This window comes from Haemaphysalis longicornis, unplaced genomic scaffold (assembly GCF_048455015.1).
Source record: "Haemaphysalis longicornis isolate Haplotype H1 unplaced genomic scaffold, Haemaphysalis longicornis Haplotype H1 scaffold_1, whole genome shotgun sequence".
In the NCBI taxonomy this organism is placed as follows: domain Eukaryota; kingdom Metazoa; phylum Arthropoda; class Arachnida; order Ixodida; family Ixodidae; genus Haemaphysalis; species Haemaphysalis longicornis.
Genome location: NW_027526203.1, coordinates 90042732 through 90066642, shown reverse-complemented (window position 1 = coordinate 90066642; position 23911 = coordinate 90042732). Strand labels below are relative to the sequence as shown.

General features: G+C 48.2%; 1 protein-coding gene across 1 annotated transcript in view; it reads right to left on the bottom strand.

Annotated features, from left to right (window-relative positions):
• LOC144177985 (ATP-binding cassette sub-family C member 2-like) overlaps positions 1-23911 on the bottom strand; it is a 603957-nt gene that overhangs the window by 423534 nt on the left and 156512 nt on the right. Inside the window, exon 7 of the mRNA XM_077705540.1 lies at positions 8075-8191. Coding sequence (XP_077561666.1) covers positions 8075-8191 — 117 coding nt within the window. The remainder of the gene's footprint in view (positions 1-8074; positions 8192-23911) is intronic.

Sequence of the window (23911 nt, the reverse complement as noted above, 5' to 3'; positions counted from 1 at the left end):
GTGGACATAGGCGGTCGCGGGGACGGTCGGTCCGCGTCTGGCCCGGGGGCTCTTCTTCGCAGGAGCGGGTGCCGAGCATGACGGTCCCGGCTTGCCGCGGGCTGGAAGCGCAGTGACGGCCGTGGCACGGCCGCTGGATGGCATGGCCGCTGGCCGTGGCCGTGGAGTTGAAAAGTCTTTTCCGCTGTCACACATGTCGTCGCTTGTTTCTGCCGCCGACGGAGTGCGGACGGATGACGTGAAATGAGGTGAAGCTTGAGGTCGGCTGGATGGAAATGAGGTCGGCTGGATGGAAAGCTTGACGATGAGCAGCAGGAGGATCAGCGATGAAGGAGGGGATGAAGAGCTCATGATGGTAGAACGGGGTGTTCGAATACCGCGCACCTTCCACCACCTTTGTAATGGCGTAATTTGGTCCAATGCCTGCCGCTACGGTAGCATTCTTTCGCAGGGAAAAGTCGAGGCGTTGAAGAGGTTTTAAAGTTAACTGATTTATTTTACTGGTAACAGTGATGACATTTAGCACATAAGAATCAGAACGAATACACTTGTTACATAAATGAGAAAGACAGTCAATATATCAAGAGTACTTAGCGGGACATGGTTGACTGGATCTCGGTCTCCCGGCGGGAGGGCACGACGACGGGCGGTAGAGTTTCTGAAGTGAGTCCTGGTGCAGGTCGCCCGCCGCTTCAATAGCCGGAGGAGCCGCGTTATATTCGCTTCAAGCGGTCCGGTGGGGGACGTATTGGGAGAAGAAGTGCATCCTGGAGCGTGCGGACGCAATGGAACAAGGCTTTCTGCAGCCAATCGGGGAGACGCTTCTTAGCTCCAATCAGCCATGTTCCCGCCAAAGTGAAAAAAAAAAAAAAAACCCGCATTTCTCCGAGGGGGAGAATGTGAAAGTGCGAATGCACGGTTGTCGGCCCGCTTGCGGCGCTTGCGCTCGGCACCCGCAGCCCACCGCATCGCCGCCTTCTCTTCCATCTCTTCCATCGGGTTTGTAGTATCACGTGTACACCACGCAGTTATCAAGCCGCTATAACGCCGCTGAGTCGCCAACGCAACGCCGCTGACGACGTAGTTTGAATGCGTTAAAGATATAAGAAGCGTTCCTAACTGAAATCAGCGTGGCTTCCGTGGCTTAGTTGGTAGAGCGTCGCGCTGCGGCCGCAACGTCCTCGGAACGAAACCGGGCGCCGGATGCTGTTATTTGTTTATACCCTATCTCAGCGCGCCTGGCTGGCGCGCCGAGAGAGGGTGTTGCGATTGGAGAGTAGGCGAGGGGGGAGCGGAGGCGCTACGCGAGCGCCCTCACGCGTCGGAAATCCGGCGCCGTTGCTAGGCACGCTAGCTAGCTCCGTTGCTAGGCTGCGGACGGACGGACGGCGGTGAACGCGTGATTCAGGGTCGCTTAAGAAGTGCATTCGCACTTAAAAATCAAACACAGACGCAAGGGCGAACCCGAAAACGCGCACTTGGAGAACCATGGGTGCGTTTAGACAAAACGCACTAAAGTAAACTGGGAAAAAACAGGAAGGTCGTGTGAAGAGCACTGAGGACACGGAGCCCGAAGGCGAACAGCACACACGCCACGGGGGGAACGGAATGCCGCGGCTGCGGTAAGCCGAAACGATGGCTCGCTCCCCTCAACAGCCGCATCTCCCGGGTCGGTCAGCGCGCAGAGGCACACTCCGCCTGCGCGTCTTAGAAAAAACGGGGCTAGGCGACCGGAGAGGGATACTACAAAAGAGAAAAGAGCAAACAGACGGGGGTTTCGCGACACTATTCAAAATCATTCACGCATAGTGTCTTCTGGTGAAATGCTGCAACAAGTTCCCCTCCTTGTGCCGCGAAAATCCACCAGAAGACACGAGACATTTTTTAATCCGAGCTGTCTGCGAGGCTTGTGCCCCATGTTTCGCTTCCAGTGTACGTGCAGTCAGTACTCCGAATATTTAGACATATGTAATAATTCCTCGACACAGTTCCGCAAACATGTCTCTGAGCTTGTCGTGTAAGTTACCTTTTTTATCCTCTGTTCACGCGCGGTCACTTGGGCATGAAGTGTTGAGAACACCATCCTTTCTTTTTTATATATATTCCCCTTATTCAATGTCTGGTTTTCTCTACATATATATTCCTTCTACGCTCCTTTTCTTACATATGAGCTATCTTGATTCACTCTGTTTCTTTCTTTCTTGAAGGACCGTAAACAACATGCTGCTATCAATAATCGCATATCCTGCGATAAACATCTATGCCAAGATTACCCTCAAAGTAGTGTCTTTAATTCCTCGGTCTTAACCTAAATGGCTTAGTCAGCCCATGTAATTTGCTGTAATTTGTTTGTAGGTAGCCGGTTTTTTAACGGTATATAAACCTCTCAATGGTATATCTAGGGCGAATCAAGTTCTAATTGGGATTATTCTTTGAAACCATGCTCATTATCAGGACAACTTAACAAAATAACAAAGGGTTTTTTTCATGCGAAAAATAAAGGGAGCTCTCACTAACGCGTCAGACTTGGAGGTAGCCATGATGTACGCAGCTTTCACGACCATCAAGAAGGTTCGTGGTGGTGGTGTCTTTTTTAGGACCTCGATGTAGCCGATTTGCTCCTTCTTCGCTGACACAAGGACCTTTACTGCATAATTACTTCCCCAGGTTTTGGAAGTGATGATCATTGGACGTGGCATTGGAGGGGTGCACGTGCCTTCCTCGTTTTGAGGAACCGTTGCCACGATTACGGCGAACACTGGAGTTTCTTGGCCAATCTTAGCGAATACTCTACGTGGACTCGAAAAACGCGCCGTGGACGCTTGGCAGTCACCGAGAGGCAAGGATACACGAGCGCTTAGCATTTTCTTGGATTTTTACCTGCCGGGCCGTCGCCGCAATCTTGGCCGATCTCCCTAAGTTCGTATGCTTGGTTTGACAAACATGCAGAGGGGACGCTGGGTGGTCCTCGCAAGGCACGCACACATGAGCGCTAGCCATTTTCTTGGTTTTGTTAACTGCCGGCCTGTCGCCTCATGGCCCCCGCTCACGTGTGAGCGCTCAGCAATTTCGTGGTATTTTTTTACTGCAGACACGAAAAATTCCGATTTCCTAAGCAGCTGCGCTGATACAAAGCAGCTGCGCTGTCATACTTAAGCAATAGGAATCAGTGTGTATGCATAGGTCCCTTCCGATCATCGTTTTTACCGATAACAACCGGTGTGCCTCAAGGGAGCGTATTGGGACCACTGCTCTTTAATTCCTATATTAATGATATTGTTCAGGTAGATATAACAGCTAAATTTATCATATATGCTGATGACAGCACCATATTACTTTCTGACAAAGACGAAAATAACTTAATTGCTAAATGTAATTACGTGCTAGAGAAGCTCCAATTATGGTCACGATTAAATAGAATAAAAGTAATACAGCAAAAACAAAGGCAATTATTTTCAGAGCAAGAAATAAACCAATTAAATTTCAACACTCTCTTGTATATGCAGGTAGCAAAATTGACTTAGTGTCTCAGCATAAAATTCTTGGCGTCATTTTTTCTGCTCACCTTAGTTGGGATGCTCATGTAGACAGCATATGTAAAAAACTTTCTGCCGCGACTGGAGCGCTGTCTCGCTGTCGTGCGCTGCTCCCAAGAAGGGTGAAACTTGACATATACTACGCGCTTTTTGCATCGCATGTCAACTATTGTAGTTTAATTTGGGCTACCACAACGAAAACAAACATCATGAAAGTATTGCTGTTACAAAAAAAGATCATCCGTTTAATCGCCAACGTGCCTTATCTGTACACAACGGAAAACTTATTTCCCATGTACAACATTGTGAAAGTGGACCACATGTATGAATATCGAATTTTGCGCTCCTTTTCCTTTTCTTCCCCCCAATACAGAGACTATATTACTCACCTGGCTTCTTTGCGACAAAGTGAAAACTTGCCTAGCACCCGCAGTTCTGATGCTTGGTTCATCCCGCATTTCCGAACCAATTATAAATTACAATCGCTACAACACAACCTCCCCTCCCTTCTAAACAGATATAAGCACACGGCAAACTTTAATTTTCGGGAATTGCGGAAATATTTTGTTACCTTGTAGACAAGTTTGTAATTATCGTGACAGTTGCAGACTTTCTTTTCGTTTTTTCCTCTCTGCAAGTTGTAAATGTTTGTGCTGCCTGGTTTTTATTTTGCCTGTAATGTTCTGCTGTTTGGGATTGATTTTGTATAATTTCCATTCGAAAGTAAAACCAGCCCGACAATGTATGTAATCTGCCATTTAAGTGAAAGATGGTTCAATTAGATTTACGGTCGTGTTGTTTTGCAAATTCCGTATATTGGATTATGTATATCATGTTCTCTTATGTTGCCTTTATGTTCTCTTATGTTGTCTTTATGGTCGTTACTGCCATGTAACGGTTTGCTGGGCCTCGTCAAGCTGCTATTGCAGCTTTTAGCTCAGCAACTGCACACACACAAATGTATGGTAATTTTCATGTTGAAATAAATCTTGAAATCTTGAAATCTTGAAATAAACAGTTACGTTAGCCTAAAAAAAAAATCAGATGAAATAATAAAAAACTGTTTGCTGACGCTAAAACCCTGGTAACGACTTTGTAAAAAAATTGCTCCAGAAATAAGCGATTTGACGCAGATGCCAGCGAAATATCTTCCGCGACTCCTATTCTTACAAGTGTTCGTTCATTTTTTCGTGCGAGCTTTAAGTTTCTAATGTACATTTCCCTTTTCTTGCTTTATCTGAGTTACCAGCACCCTGTCTATTGACCTACAACGACATCTAACATGGCTTACCTTGAGAAAAAGACCTTTCACGGAATCACCAACACGTCGCGTGATAAACACAAAGCGTCACAGTTCAAGCAAGTTAACATCGCCACAATATTACACATTTTCGAAATGGTTCTAAACTGGATCCTCGAAATAGTACATGTGTGTTTCTTAACACGAGTGTGGCATTTGTCCTGAAACCGACAACGTACTGAAAGGCGCAGGAATTTCCGTCAAAAAATAACGTATGTTCCTCGGTGACTTGACAAAAAGGAAGCGTTCAAACAACGCCTAAAGAAATTTTCAAAAATGCTTAAATTATAAAAATATTATAAAAATGTTCTCGCATTAGTACCACATTACCCATACAGACTGTATTTTAATTTTTGTAGCAGTCTAATAAAGTCACGTACTATATTGAAGCCTTGTATTCGGTGCCCGTCTAAAAGTGCCTTGAAAATGTTAGACCCAGCGCTGGAACTTCTGCACAAGCCGATCCAAGGTCTTTATGTTCTGTGCGAGCAGCGGTGTCTAGAGCGACAGCACACTTGCACAATGTTTGAAGTTTGGATGTTTGTTTCGACAAACGAGTTTAAGGCCAGAAGAATAATGAAAAATTTGCAATCATTCAATTTGGCAGGCCCTACAGATCTACTACAGTTTGACAAAGCAGCGTACACACATAAATAAAACAAAAAAGAAAGTGAAAAGAAGGAAACGCAGTAAACTGGAAAACAGGGGAACAGAAACAACGTTGAAAAAATTGATTTCGTAGAATACCCTGTCAACTAGACAGAGTAACACAGAAGAATGAAGGGGGGCTGCATGGGTGCAGAACAATGAGCAATGCCCTACCCATTCCTATGTATACATTTAAGAAATAATCCAGGTAATTTACATACTGACAATGAATGCAGCCTTCCGGGTTGCATTTACATGGCATTCAATGCAAGCAACGACTCCAAAATGGAAAACAGGAAAAAGAACGTGAGTTCACACATGTGCCGGCATAACGCTAGGTGGTTCATTACGCTAGCATCTGAACACAATGTTACATCAATTCCATTGAGTAAAAGGCTGTTTGGTAGCTTTGGAAGGTTGTAAGAAAGCATTTGCATGGCATAATTAGTGCGCGGGTGCGGAACAAGCAATGTTCTGGTTTTCTCGTGGTATAGCTGGAACATTTAGTTTCAGGTTCGCTAGACTAACAATAAAACCCTCACTGCTTCTTATTTCCTTGCGATAAGGGAGCGCAAGGCGGCTAGCAAAGTGGTGCTGTACTTACGAGTACAGCGAGATCATTGAACAGGGGTGCAGTGGCGGCATCATACGGGGCGTTGCAAACAAAGGGAATTATTCGTTTTTGTAGGCGAGACAAACGGATAATATTGACGCAGTGGTCGTACTCGACAGAAGACAGCAGTAGTTAAGTAAGCTGGCAAAAAAGGGAAATATAAATTAGTAGTGTCAGTTGACAAGGAAGGTACCTAAGTAAATATACTTGTCCTGCAAACTGGGAAAGTTTACTTGTTAAAAAATTTATGTGCGAATTCCATGGCATAGCCTGTCAGAGTAGACACCGAGGGTTTTTGCGGAAGCTACCATTTGTATTCGTGACCATTTTATTTGGAGATCGAAATGAGCATTTATATGTCTGCCCTTTGCTCTGAAAAGAATTGCTTTCGTTTTGTTGGCGTTTATCTTTAAGCCATCTTTCCTGTACTATACTTGCATTTTATTTAGCTAAGTGTTTGCAATCATGAGTAAGTTGTGCGTATTTTTGGATTGAAATAGTAATGTGGTTTCATCCGCGTATACAATATATTTGGAATCATGGTCAATGTTAACAAGATAGTTTATGTACAGTATGAGCAGAAGAGGATCTAAAATACTGCCTTGGAGGAGGCGAGCATTTATCCATTTGAGTTGTGGAGTGCCATTTACATATGTGAGTTGATGTCGGGGATGTAAATACGGTTTAATGAGCTCTTGGTTTACTCCTCGCGGGTTCGATTCCCGGCCGCGGCGGCCGCTTTTCTGATGGAGGCGAAAAGCAAAAACGCCCGTGTGTGCGAGATTTCGGCGCACGTTAAAGATCCCCAGGTGGTCAAAATTAATCCGGAGCCCTTCACTACGGCGCGCCTCATCGCCTGCGTTGCGTCGGCGCGTTAAACCCTACAATCAATCAATCAATCAATCTTGGTTTACTCCGCGAATGTCATAGTATGTCATTTTTAAAACCAGTAATGGGTGATTGATGCTGTCAAAGGCTTTGCTGTAATCTATGAACACCCCAAAGGTACGCAGACGTTCTTCAAAACATTTTAAAATAAATTCTTTTTGCCCCAGCAACGCCAGCTGCACAGACCTGTGTTTCCTAAAGCCTGTTGACTTGTTGTTCTTGGCTTATTATATTCAAGGAAATCGTACATACGCTGAAAAATAATCTTCTCGAGTCCTTTAGAAAATAGAGGCAATATGTAAAACGGTTTATAGTTGGAGATCTTAGTCTTTTTACCATTTTTTTTATAAAAGCAAGGACTTTGGCAAGTTTCATTTTCCGCGGATATACACCGGGACACAGACAGAGGTTATATATGTGTGTTAGAATAGGGGCTGGTATATCGAACCCAAATTTTACGTGTTTCATTTGAAAGTCATCTATGTCACATGTTCTGCCGTTTAATGAGCAGAAAAAACGTTTATTACTTCTGTTTCCGTAGTAGGTGCCAAAAAAGTTGTACTGTTATAAGTATGCCCGATATACTTGCACGCATCATTATTTACAATGGTATCATTGGATTGAGTAAAACGGTCGTTGAAGGCATCATAAATTGAATTTTCATTTTTTCGTTTTCATTATCGTTTTCATTTTTCGTTTAGATCACCCTCACATTTTATGTTAGGGGTGCTTTACAATAAAGTATACGTAACTTATAGTAACACTACACTCATTTTATGCACACAATCTTTACCATAAAAAGACTGATAACATAACAGTTCGAATACAACAGTTTTTCGGGATTTTCGGTCACATATAACGCTTCGCTATTACCACATACACACAACAGTGACTACTAACTGACTACAACAAGAAAACGAAGATGGCAAGTGTTTTGGACTTGCGGGAGGCCTCTGGTAATTTGTAAATTAGAAAAACACTGCTTAAATGATCGAATAAGAAAGTATGAAGTGTTAGCTGGAGTTTTGGAACCACCCTGTAAACAAATGTGCTCCAATATATACAGAAAAGAGTGCTGTGATCTCTTACTGTTTTGAAAACTCTCTGGTCAGCGCTTCGACCATCTTTCCGCACCGTACGGCCCTCCGCATCGTTGGAACCAGGGGCGGCAAAGGTCTCGCTTTGCTGATCACATCCCTGAGGAGGCTGGAGTAGAAAACAAGGCGACAGATTTGAAAAGAATACGCAGTGCCAATACTTCTACCCCAATACCACCACCCCGATACTATCGCCAATACTACCCGTTTCTGTCTTTATGCTACGCCACTCATTCAGGTGAGCGTATACGTGCATATGGATTTATATCAACACCCAGGCTAATCCACTCAGTCATAAACGATACCCCAAAGCTTGATTCCTTTCCTGCGACTTGCCTAAAGTGCTAAAGAGCGATCAGCAAAACACCCATACAAGTGGAAGGCATTGGTGGCATGGGAATTCCTTGTCATTCTGCTGATAGAAGCCAAGTTTCTAGTTTGTTACGTGGTTGTCGATTTAATTCGGGGAGCAGTGCATAAACAATTGTATGTACAAATTTCCTTCTCGCTTGAAGAAAGAGAGGGTATATATTATTGATTGTGGGGGTTTAACTCACCGACGCAACACAAGCGATAAGGCGCGCCGTAGTAGATTTGATTGATTGTAGGGTTTAACGCGCCGACGCAACGCAGGCGATGAAGCGCGCCGTAGTGGAGGGCTCCGGATTAATTTTGACTACCTAGGGATCTTTATCCTGCGCCGAAATCTCGTACACACGGGCGTTTTTGCTTTTCGCCTCCATCAGAAAAGCGGCCACCGCGGCCGGGAATCGAACCCGCGACCTCGTGCTCAGCAGCGCAACGCCTTAGCCACTGAGCCACCGCGGCGGGTGCGCCGTAGTGGAGAGCTCCGGATTAATTTTGACCACCTGGGGATCTTTAACGTGCGCCGAAATCTCGCGCACACGGGCGTTTTTCATTTTTGCCTCCATCAGCAAAGCGGCCGCGGCGGGCGGGAATCAAACCCACGACCTCGTGCTCAGCAGCACAACGCCTTAGCCACTGAACCACCGCGGCGAGTAGAGAGGGTATATAATATATTCTTGTACATGTTTGTAGTCATAGGCTAACACAGCCCCAAAATTGTAGTGGCTTAGTCCACGGCTTCTATAACACCCCCACACGGGGCACCTTGAGTAATCTTGGTGACGGTATTGGGGCCTCCACGACCCTGAGCCCTAAAATAAGCTGTAACCTACCATCTTGATGTGTTTTAAGGTGAAGGGCAGCCTCAAACGGTGGCCGTCAGAGCCGAGGTCAAGCTCCAGCGGATGGGCTGCCTGTTTATCAGGCAGGGTACTCCGGGACATCTCTTTCAGTATCAGGGTAACCCGAGCGAAGAAGTAACCCAGTCCCCTGCTTTTTCTCATGCGATATGATAAATCGAAAACCCACCTCCAAACATGATCGGACCTTGAAAAAGGTCAGCGCCGAAGTATCCTTTCCATCTCTTACTGCCATGAACCCCCCTAAACCCGACAACAACCGCCGCTTTTTTAGAGTTGAACCTGTTGACACATCCAAGCCTCTTTCTTCGCAATCCGTATTCCTTGTATCTAAGTTTCTTGAAGCCACCCTCGGCAACAGATAAAATGCTAAAAAACTAAGAATTTCTGAGGTCTTGATGATGATGATGGTTGGATGTTTATGGCGCAAGGCCAACTGGGGCAAAGAGCACAAAACAATAGTCATATATGAGGGGTGAAACCTTAAACACATAGTAAAGTCAGCAAAAACAAAAGTAAAATCACAAAACGACAATGAGAATGACTGGCGTATAGGGCCAGATTTCATTATGCGTGATAGGAAATGAGGTTTAAAAACTTGACGTCTGACAAATACTCAAACACACGTTTCACGGAAACAATGGCATCGTCACCTAGAAAAAACGATGGCCGTAGGGGAATATGTTGTCTGTAGTGTTTGTGTCGTGTTGTGTGAAGTGCCTTGCAAGTGATTAGTATGTGCACTACGGATAGGGCCTTTCCGCACCTGCTGCACTGGGGTCTAGAAGATCCCGTCAGCAGATACGAGTGCGTCGCATGGGTGTGCCCTATCCGCAGCCTACACAAGGCGACTTCCGTGTGTCTGTTGTGTAAGTCAGCTGTGTACCGCCCCAAGTGTGGCTTTATTACGTGTAGTTTGTTGTCTGTCTCTTCGTCCCAATGTGTTTGCCATGTTCTACGCAGGTGTTGTCTTATGTGAGGCTTGAGGTCTGTGTAGGGTATCGTTGTAATGTCTACAGTGTTCCTGAGTGCAGCAGCAGCGGCCCTCTTGTCTGCCAACTCGTTCCCAGCGATCCCTGCGTGTACTGGGACCAAGCAGAGGACCAGCTCATGCTTTTGTGCATACACGGACACGATAGTGTTGAATGCAAGATTAACTATGCGGTTTTTGGGGGGCTTGTGCGATGACAGTGCGCGCACAACACTCAAAGAATCTGTATAGATGATGGACTTGGGAATTTGAGTTTCAAGAATGTGTCGTACAATCAGTAAAATTCCATACGCTTCTGCGGAAAAAATTGTTGTGTGCACGCTCGTGGTTCTGGCTGCATTGAAATTTGGACCATGAGCAGCGCTCGACACCATAGTGGAGGTTTTAGAAGCGTCACTATAAAAGTCTGCACATGTGTATTTAAACTGCAAAGACAGAAAGTGCTGCAGTATTGCAGCTCGTGGTGCCCGATTTTTGTCAAGTGTAATAAAAGAAAGGTCGCACGACACAGGGCGAACTTCCCAAGGCGGTAAACTGTTTGAAAAGGTTGACCTGTACACATCAAAAAACGAAGCACTGAGACCCGAGGCTCACTCTTTCACTCTAAGTGAAAAGGGCAGAGGAACGGATGGGCGATTTACAAAGAGCAGAGATATTGATGTATCGTTAAAGACAGGATAAAAAGGTTGATTATTCAGTGATGAAATTCTAAAAGCATAAAGCAAGTCCATGTACCTTCGTTGGTTCTCAAGGCTCCATTTATTACACTCGACATAAAGACTCTCAGCAGGGCTAGTGCGAAAAGCACCCGACCAAAGACGAAGGCCAAGGTGTACCACTGGGTAAGAATTCGCACGGCTGTCTTAGTCGCCGACCCATACACCGCACTGCCATAGTCCAAACGAGACCCAACTAAAGCAGTATACATGCGAAGCAAGAGTTCTTTGTCGGAACCATAGGATTGGTGGGAGAGAACCTTAAGTATATTCATTGTTTTGAGACATTTATTTTTAAGTTCCTTGATGTGGGGAATGAATGTCAGCTTGTGGTCAAACACCACACCTAAGAAAGAACTTGTGCTCTTTGTTCACAGGAAGCGACACGCCATTATGATGAATGTCTGGGTCCGGATGGACCCCACGCTTCCTGGAAAACACAAAGCAGGAAGTTTTTGCAGGATTCAATTTTAAACCAGTCTTGTCTGCCCAGCCGGCAAGTTTCTTGACACCAAGCTGGACTTGACGTTCGCAGATTGACATATTACATGATTTATAGGATATCTGGTCGTCATCTACATACATAGAATACGAGATTGTAGGTGGCAATGCCTTCCCAGGGAGTTCACCGTAACTATGAATAGAGTGCAGCTTAACACACCACCTTGTGGCACGCCATTTTCTTGCACGTGAACCCTTGAGAGTGCACCACCGACTCTCACTCGAAACGTTCTTGCTGACAAGTAACTGACAAGAGTGTTTAACATGTTACCCGAGACACCGAATGACTTGAGGTCACTGAGGATCCCGTACCGCCAAGCGGTGTCGTAGGCCTTCTCGAGGTCGAAAAACACAGTTACACAATACTGTTTATGAACGAAGGCATCCTTTATATATGATTCAAGAGATACGAGTTGATCGTTCGTGGATCGCCCCGCCCTGAAGCCTGCTTGGCAGCTCTCGAGAAGACCGTTGTATTCAAGGAAGTACACGAGCCTGCGATTTACCATCTTCTCGAGAAGCTTGCACAGGCAGCTCGTCAGGGATATTAGACGGTAGCTTGAGGGGGACAACAGGTCCTTTCCCTCCTTCAAGAAAGCCACTACTATGGCTTCCCTCCAAGAGCGAGGAATGTGCCCCGAAAGCCAAATCTTGTTATATAGGTGGAGGAGTGTTAGAAGAGTGTCTGAGTGCAGGTGCTGTATCATTGTATATGTGATGTTGTCTGGGCTTGGAGCTGAGGGTTTACAAGTGCTCAGAGCGGCCCTCAGCTCATGAAGTGAAAACTCCGAGTTATAAGAAGATGTTGACCTATTGTTATCTAGTATAAGCTTCTTTTCGGCCATTTGTTTGTGTTTCAATGAAAGTGTTTGTGTAGACTGCTGAACTAGAAACGTGTTGGAAGTGTGGTGCGAGTGTGTAAGCCTGGTCTTCGAGTGTGTCCCCTGTAGTGCTGACCAGAGGCAGGCTGTGTGTTTGTTGTCCCTTGAGTTTGCGTATTCATGTCCATCCTTTCCGTGTGTCTGTGTACAAGTTTATTGATGTTATGAATGTACGCCAACTCTCTCGTTTTGTCTCACGGCGCACACGTTTTCCTAACGCCTTCGCCCGTTTAAACAAGAGGAGGTTTCCCGACGTGGGGTACCGACGGAGGATACCCCACGCCTTGTTCTGGGCCTCTCGCGCCCGCCTACAGTCCTAATTCCACCACGGCCTCCGCTGGTTGCGCGGGGCACCAGAGGCGGCGTCGAGGATGTGCGCCGTGAGGAGTTGGGTAGCTTCTTCAATGTGTAGGTGTCCTAGGAATGTGTGAGGTAGTTTCGATGTCTCTGTAAATGTATTCCAGTTAGCTCTTGGCTCGTTGAACCTGTTGTGGGAAGATGGACTGCATGGGTCTTTACCTATGTATGTTAGTGAGGTGGGGAAGTGGTCACTGCCATATGGGTCAGTGCGTACACCCCACTCAAGACATGGAAAAAGAACTGCGGAGCCAACAGCCAATTCAAGATATAAGTGTGTGTTGTGTCCTATATTAACGTAAGTGGGCTTATTTTTGTTGAAGTGGCATGCTCCTGAAGATATAAGGAATTTCTCTATCAGGCGACCTCAGGCATTCGTGCGTGAAGAGCCCCAAAGAGAGTTGTGCGCATTAAGGTCGCCTGTTAGGGTATATGGTTCGGGCAGCTGGTCAACCAGCGCCTCGAAGTCAGAGCTAGAAAGCACAAAATCGGGACAAATGTATAAAAAGCATACCGTTATCAACCTATTAAAAAGTATTGTGCGTATTGCTACAGCCTCAAGGATGGTGTTCAGAGTGATAGGGTGGCATGCTAGGGATTTCCTGGCTATTATGGCTACACCGCCCAAAGATTGTGTGCAGCCAACCCTATCCTTTCTGAATACCATATAGCTATTTAGGAATTTGATTGATTGGAATTTAAATGTGTTTCTTGGACACACAATAAACTTGGCTGATTAGCATGCAGAATCTCACACACATCGTCAAGATTATTCAGAAGGCCTCTGCAGTTCCATTGAACAATATTTTCTCTTCCCATTATTATGTGTTGAGAGCTACTGGAGTGTGAATATTTTTGTAGGGTCTTTCGGGGCTTGGACTGTTGGAAGGGGTTTTCTGGCCTTCTCTACTGACCTGGACGTCACAGCCCGTTCCTTCCGCTGCGATGAAAGCCGGAAGGGCTCGACGCCCATGTCGTCATCTGAAGGCAAGGGGGTGGCCAGCGGACTGGGCCCCCTTGACGTGGTACCCTTTCGGGTGTTCTTTGCCTGCGCTGCCAGTGCCGAAGGCGTGGGGAGCACCACAGGTGGCACAGGCAGTGAGGCGGGGGAGGGGGTCGCTGCGACTGCCTCCGTATCCATCTCCGTGCACTTGCATGTGCTTTGGGCCGGTGGAGAGGAAGCAGTGGATGCAGCGGCATCCCCAACAGACGTTGTTGCCACCACAGCTGCTGCTGGGTGAGCGAGCGGTGCAGAGGCTGGTTGGGCTGCCTGGGGCAACCCTGGGGGGTGGCGGGGGCGGGACCAAGTTTGACTCGCGGTACTGGGTCCCCGCCGAAGCCAGACGCCGCTCCGCCCCCCGGCGACCTGCATCGGCGTACCTCCCCAGGGGAAAAGAGGCGAACCTCTTTCGCGCCTCCGGGAAGGTGATGTTTTCCGCGACTTTGACGTTGATGGTTTTCTTTTCAATTTTGAAGGTCTCGCATGCTCGCGAATACGCACCGTGAGGTCCTTGGCAATTCACACAAAGCAATTGATTAGAGGGACAATTATCAGACTGATGACCTTGTTGCGCGTTCTTGGCGCTGGTTAGTTGGCCCCTACACAAGTTGGTACCATGTCCGAACCGCTGGCACTTGTAACAGCGCCGCGGATTCGGGATGTACGTTCGGACAGAGCACCGGATGAATCCTGCATTGATATGGTCTGGAAGAGTTGAAGGGTTGAATGTGAGAATGATGTGCCTGGTATTTCCTTATTATTCTCGCCTTATGGATATCCGCCTGACTGCCGTCACGCCCTGATTTCTCAGGCCTTCTAGAAGATCGGCTTCCGTCTCGTTTGCCAGATCTCACTTTGAGATCACGCCGTGCGAGCTGTTGAGGCTGCGGTGGGGCGTGACCTTGATGCCAAGATCGGCAATACGGGTCTGGCTCAGGAGATGTGTGGCCGGTTGCTGGGTGGTGACTTCTACCAGCAACTCACCAGTTCTTTGCTGTTTGGCTTTGTAGTGTTGACCGATTATTCCTTCTATAAATTTTGTAATCAGAAACACGGACATTGAGGCAACTGGCCTGTGTCTTTCAAGGGATTCGATAATCAAAAATCGGGGATAATTATCAGGTTTAGGGAGAGTGAAAGTTGGAAGGGGTGGGTACGTAACATCGATGCGGCCCCTTTTCAGGGACCGATCAGGTTTACGGGGGGGTTTCGATTTATCCATGTGGCATTAGAAAAAGTAGGGGACGGGGGTACTTTCTTCTCAAACCTTACCCTTATAGCTTGAGAGGTGCCGGAGCTCCTGCCCTGGTAAACAGACAGGGAGCCCATCCGCCGGAGCTTGACCTGGGCTCCGACGGCCACCGTTTGAGGTTTCTACCCTTCACCTTAAAACTCATTACCAAGGTCGGTTACAGCGTAAGTATGGGGCTCGGGGTCCGCGGTATCGCCAGTACCGTCTCCAAGATTGCTCAAGGTGCCCCGTGCGGGGATTTCTGAGGTCTTAGCTGAGGTCAACATGCAAAAGCAAGCCACAACCCTCGTCAGCGAAACCCGCATGGCAGACCTGGATATTAGTAATACCCCAGCGCAGCCTCAACAGCTCCCAGGGTGTGATATATCTGAGCCAGATCACCTAACCGAGACAGAGACCGATCTGCGCGACGGGCTAAAAGACCAAGGCGTGACAGCAGTAATGCGCTTCGTCATTAGGAGAGACAAGAAAGAAAAAGCCACCAAACACCTGATACTGACGGTGCACACTGCCCGAGCATGTCAACGCAGGTTTCATTCGTCGTTCTGTCCGGCCGTGCATCCCGAACCAGCGGCGCTCTTTTAAGTGGCAGCGGTTCGGGCATGGTACCAACTCCTGTCGCGGCAGAACCACATGTGCCAAATGCGCCCAGCATGATGAGCTATCCGATAACTGCAGTGGAAACAAATTCACCTGCCCGAACTACCAGGGCCCACACGCGGCATCCTCTCGCGCTTGTGAAAATTTTCAACTTGAGAAAAAATCGCGCCAATCCACCCCGTGAATGTGGTTAGAAAGCAAAGCTGTAACCGGCACCCATAACGATTACTCATACGACGTCACTTAAAATCACTCACATCGCTCTACAAATAGTAAAACCAGAGAAAAGTGAAATGCACTTAACCACACCATTTATTACTTCAAAGAGATATTCTTGGTAAGGTTAAATCAATGCATGATGCATGAACGGTATGTGGTTGAGTTGTATTGGTGTAGCAAGAGTGGAAACTTTTTTTTATAAAATCAAAGTAAGCTCCAACCCGGTGTTAGACGATCTGACTTCTCCGTCTCTGCGCCGCGGACGGAGGCGACGAGACTTGCGGCTGAGAAGGAGGAGGAAGAATTACTTCTGTTCAGATTTATGAACGGCCCAGAGTGCAGCCTTGGGGAGTGATTCCTTCTTCTGTGGGGCCCATATGCAGTCCGCGCGGCCTGTGTTCTGTCCACCCGCTGAAGCTGGGTAGGTAGAGAGGGCCTGGACAGCAGCATCTCCCATTGCTGTTGTTGGGTAGTTGACGGAAAGAAGGAAGGGTGCTCAGTCGAAAACCAGTCGAAAACGCGGTTACGGGGCGGAGTATTCCTACTTCTGAGAAAAATTTACATTCAGCGTCGTAGCGATTCGGATGCATTACGTGAAGACGCGTAGGCTGTGGGAAGGAACCCGGATTTTATGAGCCGTAGGGTAGTTTGTTGTTCTCTGGAAAGGTAGGGTAAGGCGAAGGTACGGTCTGTCTCAGAAGGCGATAATGCTGGATTATCTCCCTGGACGGGGCAAGCGGGTGACTGTCCTCGTGGAGCTCCATAGCACGGGAGGTAAAAGCGCAGGCTTGTTGGGTGGGCGTATTTGTTGCCCTCCATTGAAGCGTGAGGCGGTGTCCAGATGAGCTGAATGGAACCGTTGGGTTAGTGGTTTTTTAGCACGCACAGTGCAGGTCAGGACACCCAATCCGACTGGTAATTCCAGTAGGCTTGCTGGCAATCGATGCCTACCCTCCGAACCCCTGGTTGAGTGAGAGCCAAGGTGATGGGTGCCTCTTCTGCGGCCGTCATTTGTTGGGTCCTAAGCGAGGTACACGAAAGGAGTTTGGTTCTGGAGGTAGCCACGATTATGGCGTGTTGCTGCCCTCGATGCTAGGAGAAGTCTGTGTAGGTAACTGCATGAGCCCCACCGAGGGTGGTGTTTAGTGCTTGAGCCCGTGCTTTTCGTTGACCCTCGTTATGTGAGGGGTTCATATTTCTAAGCAAAGGGAGCATCTTTAGTTTTAGTCGCCAAGAGTCGGGGAGTACGTCAAGCGGAGTGACATTCTGGGCTGCCCAGCCAATCTGGTGAAGCATGCGGTCACCCACCGCAGTTCTGAGTCGGACCTTCTGGTTAGAAAGATGGCCTTCTATCAGCTCTTCCACCGTGTTGTGGAGCCCGTGCTAAGCAGCCTCTGTGTGGACGCACTCATGAGAAGACTAATGGCCTGCTCAACCGCCTTTCTAATCATTATATAAAGCATCTCTATGTCTTCCTCGTCGAGACGAAGATAGGGGTTTGTCGTAAGTAACTCTCGAGAGGACAAAAGCTTCAATTAATCGAAAGGTACCGGATTCTTTTAGGCCTCGCTTCTTGGTGGCAACTCGCCTGATCATGTGTATGATTAGATTAATGCTGTTTTTCAGGCGCTGCAAGGAGACGTCACTCTTGGTGTTGGCCTGGAAATGTAGGCCCAGGATCTTGATGCTGGGGTTTGGAGTGATGGCCTGGTCATCAAGGAGTATTTGAATTTATTCCTTGATTTGGCGTGAGGGCGGATGACAAGGAGCTGTGATTTTTTACGTGAACACTGGAGGCCACAGGATTTAGCACATTGGCGTACTAGAAGTGAGATTCCATGGATTGGTGTGAGCTTCCTTTAATTTTTGCAACTCTTAGCACATGAGCAAGGTGCGCACAGGGCTGCTAGACGGGCGTGAGTGGTCGTGTGACGCTTTCACAAGGCATTCACCGAGAAGGCAGGGGGTAAACCCGTAGATGTGCTTGGTGAGTACACCAATTGTCTGCCCGTGTTCGCGTGGGCTCGTAGCTGAATCGGTAAGACAACGGGCTCTCGCTTTGTTAGTCTAATAGTTCCAGGTTCGATTCCCGGCAGTGCCAGTAAATTATTTTATTTGTTCGCTGGAGTTTTCTGGTGACACCAACGGTCGCGAAAGAACCCTTGGGGGGTAGAGGTAGAAAGCTTTGCTTTAAAAACTCATTAACATAAAGGTAACGGAAAACATCACCTTCCCATAGGCACGAAGGAGGTTCGCCTCTTTCCCCCTGGGGACGTAGGCCGACGCAGCTCACCGGGGGCGGAGCGGCGTCTGGTTTCGGCAGGGACCCAGTACCAAAAGTCGGACTTCGTCCCGCCGTCCCCGCCCCCCATCGGGTTGCCCATGGCATCCCAACCCGCCTCCGCACCGCTCGCTGAGCCAGCAGCGGTCGTGGTGGCAGCAGTCACCGTCGGGACCGATTCCCCTTCAGTCCCTCCTTCCTGACCCTCCCTGCTTCCACTGGAGGCTGTGGTGGCGATGGACACAGGGAGTCGCGCATCGGCTCCAACCTCTGCCCCATCGCCCGTGCCACCTGTAATGCGCCCGACACCTTCGGCGGTAGCGGCTTTGCCAAGCCCAGGGGACCTGGTCCCTCGGGCACCCCTAGGACATCGGAGGATGACACGGACTTGGGACGTGTCATCCCACATGTGGGATGGGTAAAATCCTACATGGGTGAAATGTGGGTAAAATCCCACATTTTACCAGTTTGGAGTGCCCTCGAACTACAGCTCTGGGCACTCCAAACTGGTTAAATGTGGGATTGCCTTTTCTCTGCTAAGGTCTGCCGTTTTTAAGCCTTGTATGCATACCATTGGCAGTAGTTTTGATGCCCCAATCACCAGGCTTAACTGGGCTGGTTTTCCTCAGGAAATACCCCGCACGGGGCACCTTGAGTATTCATGGTGACGGTGAGCAGCGACACCGCGGACCCCGAGCTCCCAACATAAGCCGTGTCCAACCGTGGCGAGGTGTCTAAAGGTGAAGGGTAGAAGCCGTAAACGGTGGCCGTCGGAGCCTTGGTCAAGCTCCGGCCGATGGGCTCCCTGCCTGTCTACCAGGCAGGGAGCTCCGGGACCTCTTTGACTACCAGGGTAAGGTCAAAGGAGAAAGTACCCCCGTCTCCCTGCTTTCCAATGTATCACATGGCATTTTCCAAACCCCCCTCCAAACGTGATCGGCCCCCGAAAAGGGGCCGCACCGAAGCTACATTCCCAACCTTGCCAACAATTGCACCCCAAAAGCCAGATAACTATGCGCGATTCTTGATTGTTGAATCTCTTAACAATTCGATTCCTATCTCTTCCCAGTCAGTGTTCCTTGTCACCAAATTCCTTGAAGGCGTCCTGGGCAAGCCTTTCAAAGCCACGAAACTGAGAACCGGCGAAGTCCTGGTCGAGGTGAACACTCACCAGCAAGCCACAAGCCTCCTTACACAGAATCGCATGGCAGATCTGGACATCAGAGTCGCACCCCACCGTAGCCTCAATAGCTGTCAGGGGGTGATCTCTGAGCCAGATCTGATAAATGAGACAGAAGCCGATCTGCTCGAAGGTCTGAAAGGCGAGGGCGTGACGGCAGTGAGGCGCATCACCATGCGGCGAGATGATAAGCAAATCATGACAAAGCATATATTCTTAACATTTGGCCGTTCCTCACTCCCCGAATCCATCAAAGCAGGTTTCATTCATTGTTCTGTCCGTCCGTACATCCCGAACCCGCGGCGCTGTTTCAAGTGCCAACGGTTCGGGCATGGTACCACCTTCTGTCGTGGAAAAACAACGTGTGCGAAATGTTCATCGCAAGATCATGAGACAGATAACTGCCAGGCTGAACAATTAATGTGCAGCAACTGTCATGGACCTCATGCTGCGTACTCCCGCACGTGTGAAATGTTCCAGAGAGAAAAAAAGATAATCAACATCAAGGTAACACAAAACATCACTTTCCCAGAGGCGCGGAAGAGGTTCGCCTCTTTCCCTCTGTGGAGGTACGCCGACGCAGCTCGCCGGGGGGGGCGGAGCGGCGTCTGGTTTCTGCGGGGACCCAGTACCGCGAGTCGAACTTGGTCCTGCCCCCGCCCCCCCCCCCCTGGGTTGCCTCAGGCAGCCCAACCCGCCTCCGCACCGCTCGCTGAGCCAGCAGCGGCTGTGGGGGCAACCACGTCTGGTGGAAGCGATGCTGCATCCTCCACTTCCACTCCAGCGTCCCAAGCCACAGGCGAGGGCGCTGAGGAGATGCACTTGGGGGAGCCAGCGGCAGCTCCCACCCCCACCGCACAGCCTGCGCCATCCGAGGCGTTCCTGAACCCCTCGGTGGTTGCGGGCAAGGAAAAGCGCGCCCCAATGGGTTCGCGGTCCAAGGAGCCTGGTCCCTCAGGCGCTCCGAGGACATCCGAGGATGAAATGGACGTCGGTCCGTTCTTGTCTGCGGTGCACCGCAAGGAACGCGTCCCGACGCCAAAGCCTCCCGACAAGCCAAAAAAGACGAGAGTCACAGCCCCGAAAGACGACACATAAACAACACAGTCCAGTAGCTCCGAACACTTCATAATGGGAAGAGAGAACATAGTACACTGGAACTGCAGAGGCCTTCTGAATAATCTTGACGACGTGTATGAGATTCTGCATAGCAATCAGCCAAGTGTAATGTGTGTTCAGGAAACACATTTGAATTCTAAACACACAAATTTCTTGAATAGTTACCTGGTATACAGGAAAGACAGGGATGGCTGCACACACTCTTCTGGCGGTGTGGCCATAATCGTCCGGAAATCATTAGCATGCCACCCTGTCACTTTAAACACTATCCTTGAGGCTGTAGCAATACGCTTAATAATATTTAAAAGGTTGATAACGGTATGCTCCATATACATTCCTCCTGATGTTACACTTTTGAGTTCTGACTTCGAGGCGCTGGTTGACCAGCTGCCCGAACCATACATTCTAACAGGCGACCTGAATGCTCACAATTCTCTTTGGGGCTCTTCTCGTACGGATGCCCGAGGTCGCCTGATAGAGAGGTTTCTTACATCCTCTGGAGCATGCCTTTTCAACAATAAACAGCCTACATACCATAACAAAGGGCACAACACATACTCACATCTTGACCTGGCTATTGGCTCTGCAATTCTCTTTCCATGTCTTGAGTGGGGTGTGGGCACGGACCAATATGGTAGTGACCATTTCCCCACTTTATTAACGTATATAGGTACAGGCCCGAGCAGGCCATCTTCCCATAAAAGGTTTAATGAAGCAAGAGCTAACTGGAATACATTTACAGAGACATCCAAACTACACCACACATTCATAGGACACCTACACGTTGAAGAAGCTACCCAACTGCTCACGGCGCACATCCTCGACGCCGCCGAAAAGTCCATTCCCCACGCCTCTGGTGCCTCGCGCAACCAGCGGAGGCCGTGGTGGAATAAGGACTGCAGGCGGGCGCGAGAGGCCCAGAACAAGGCGTGGGGTGTCCTTCGTCGGTACCCCACGTCGGGTAACCTCATTTTGTTCAAATGGGCCAAGGCGTTAGGAAAACGTGTGCATCGTGAGGCAAAACGAGAGAGTTGGCGTTCCTTCATAACATCAATAAACTCCTACACAGACACACGGAAAGTATGGACAAGAATACGCAAACTCAAAGGACAACAAACACACAGGCTGCCTCTGGTCAGCACAACAGGGGACACTCGAAGACCAGGCTGACACACTCGCACAACAGTTCCAACGCGTTTCCAGTTCAGCACACTACACAAACACTTTCATGAAACACAAACAAATGGCCGAAAAGAAGCCTTTACATGACAATGACAGGTCAGCCACTTCTTATAACTCTGAGTTCACACTTCATGAGCTGAGGGGTGCTCTGAGCACGTGTAAACCCTCAGCTCCAGGCCCAGACAACATTACATATACAATGATACAGAACTTACACACAGACACGCTTGTAACACTTCTTCACCTTTTCAACAAGATGTGTCTTTCGGGGCACATTCCAAAGTCTTGGAGGGATGCCATAGTTGTAGCATTTTTGAAAGAAGGGAAGGACCCTTCTTCTCCCGCTAGCTATCGACCCATTGCCCTGACCAGCTGCCTGTGCAAGCTTCTCGAGAAGATGATAAACCGGAGGCTTGTGTACTTTTTGGAGTACAACGGTCTTCTTGAGAGCTACCAGGCAGGCTTCAGGGCAGGGAGATCCACAAACGATCAACTTGTGGCACTGGAGTCATACATCAAGGATACCTTCATTCACAAACAATTCTGTCTTACGGTGTTTTTTGACATAGAGAAGGCCTATGACACCGCATGGCGTTATGGCATACTTACTGACCTTAAGTCGTTCGGTGTCTCTGGTAACATGTTAAATACCGTTATTAGTTATTTGTCAGAGAGAACCTTTCGCGTCACAGTTGGTTCTGCACTGTCAAAGGTACACGTGCAGGAAAATGGCGTGCCGCAAGGTGGAGTTCTAAGCTGCACTCTCTTCATAGTAAAGATGAACTCCCTTGGGAAGGCACTGCCGTCTACAATTTCTTACTCTATATATGTAGATGACGTGCAGATATCGTTTAAATATTGTAATATGTCAATATGCGAACGTCAAGTCCAGCTCGGCGTCAGGAAACTTGCCAGCTGGGCAGACAAGAATGGTTTTAAATTGAATCCTGCAAAGAGCTCCTGCGTTCTGTTCTCTAAGAAGCGCGGGATGCTTCCAGACCCTGACATTACAGTTAATGGCGTGTCGCTTCCTGTGAACAAGGAGCAGAAGTTTTTAGGTGTTGTGTTTGACCAGACACTCACATTCATCCCACAAATCAAGAAACTTAAACATAAATGTCTTAATACAATGAATATCCTGAAGGCTCTCTCCCACCATTCGTATGGTTCCGACAAAGAACTCCTACTACGGCTCTATACTGCTGCTTTGGTTGGGTCTCGTTTGGACTATGGCAGTGTGGTATATGGGTCGGCGAGTAAAACAGCATTGCGAATGCTTGACCCAGTACTACACTTGGGGCTACGGCTTGCGTTGGGTGCTTTTCGGACTAGCCCTGTCGAGAGTCTATATGTTGAATGTAATAAGTGGAGCCTTGAGAACCAGCGAACGTACATGGACTTACTTTATGCTTTTAAAATTTCATCTCAGAATAACCACCCATTTTATCCTGTTCTTAACGATACATCCACATCTGTGCTGTTTGTGAATCGCCCGTCCGTTACTCCGCCTTTTTCACTTCGAGCGAGAGAGCGAGCCTCGGATCTGAGTGCTTCGTTTTTAGACGCGTACAGGTCATACTCTTTAAACATTTTACCGCCTTGGCAAGTTCGCCCTGTGTTCTATGACCTTTCTTTTATAAAGCTTGATAAAAATCGGGTACCGCGAGCTGCAATACTGCAGCACTTTCTTTCTTTTACATTTACATATTTAATTTTTTTTTACATTTAAATTTTTAATTTTACAGCGACGCGTCTAAACCTCCACTATGGTCTCCTGCGCTGCTCATCGTCCGAATTTCAGTGCAGCCAGAACCATGAGCGTCCACACCACAATTTTTTCAGCAGAAGCATATGGAATTTTACTTATTGTACGACACATACTTGAAAATCAAATTCCAAAGTCTATCATCTACACAGATTCCTTGAGTGTTGTTCTCGCTCTGTCATCGCATACACCCCCCAAAAACCACATAGTTAATCTTGTATTTAACACTATCATGTCTGTGTATGCAAAGAAGCATCAGCTGCTCCTCTGCTGGGTTCCAGGGCACGCTGGGATCGCTGGGAATGAGTTGGCAGACGAGAGGGCTGCTGCTGCTGCACTCAGGAACACTGTAGACATAACAACCGTACCCTACACAGACCTCAAGCCACACATAAGACAACACCTGCGCAGAACGTGGCAAACACACTGGGACGAACAGACAGACAACAAACTACATGTAATAAAGCCACACTTGGGACGGTACACAGCTGACTCACGCAACAGACACACGGAAGTCGCCTTGGGTAGGCTGCGGATACGGCACACCCATGCGACGCAC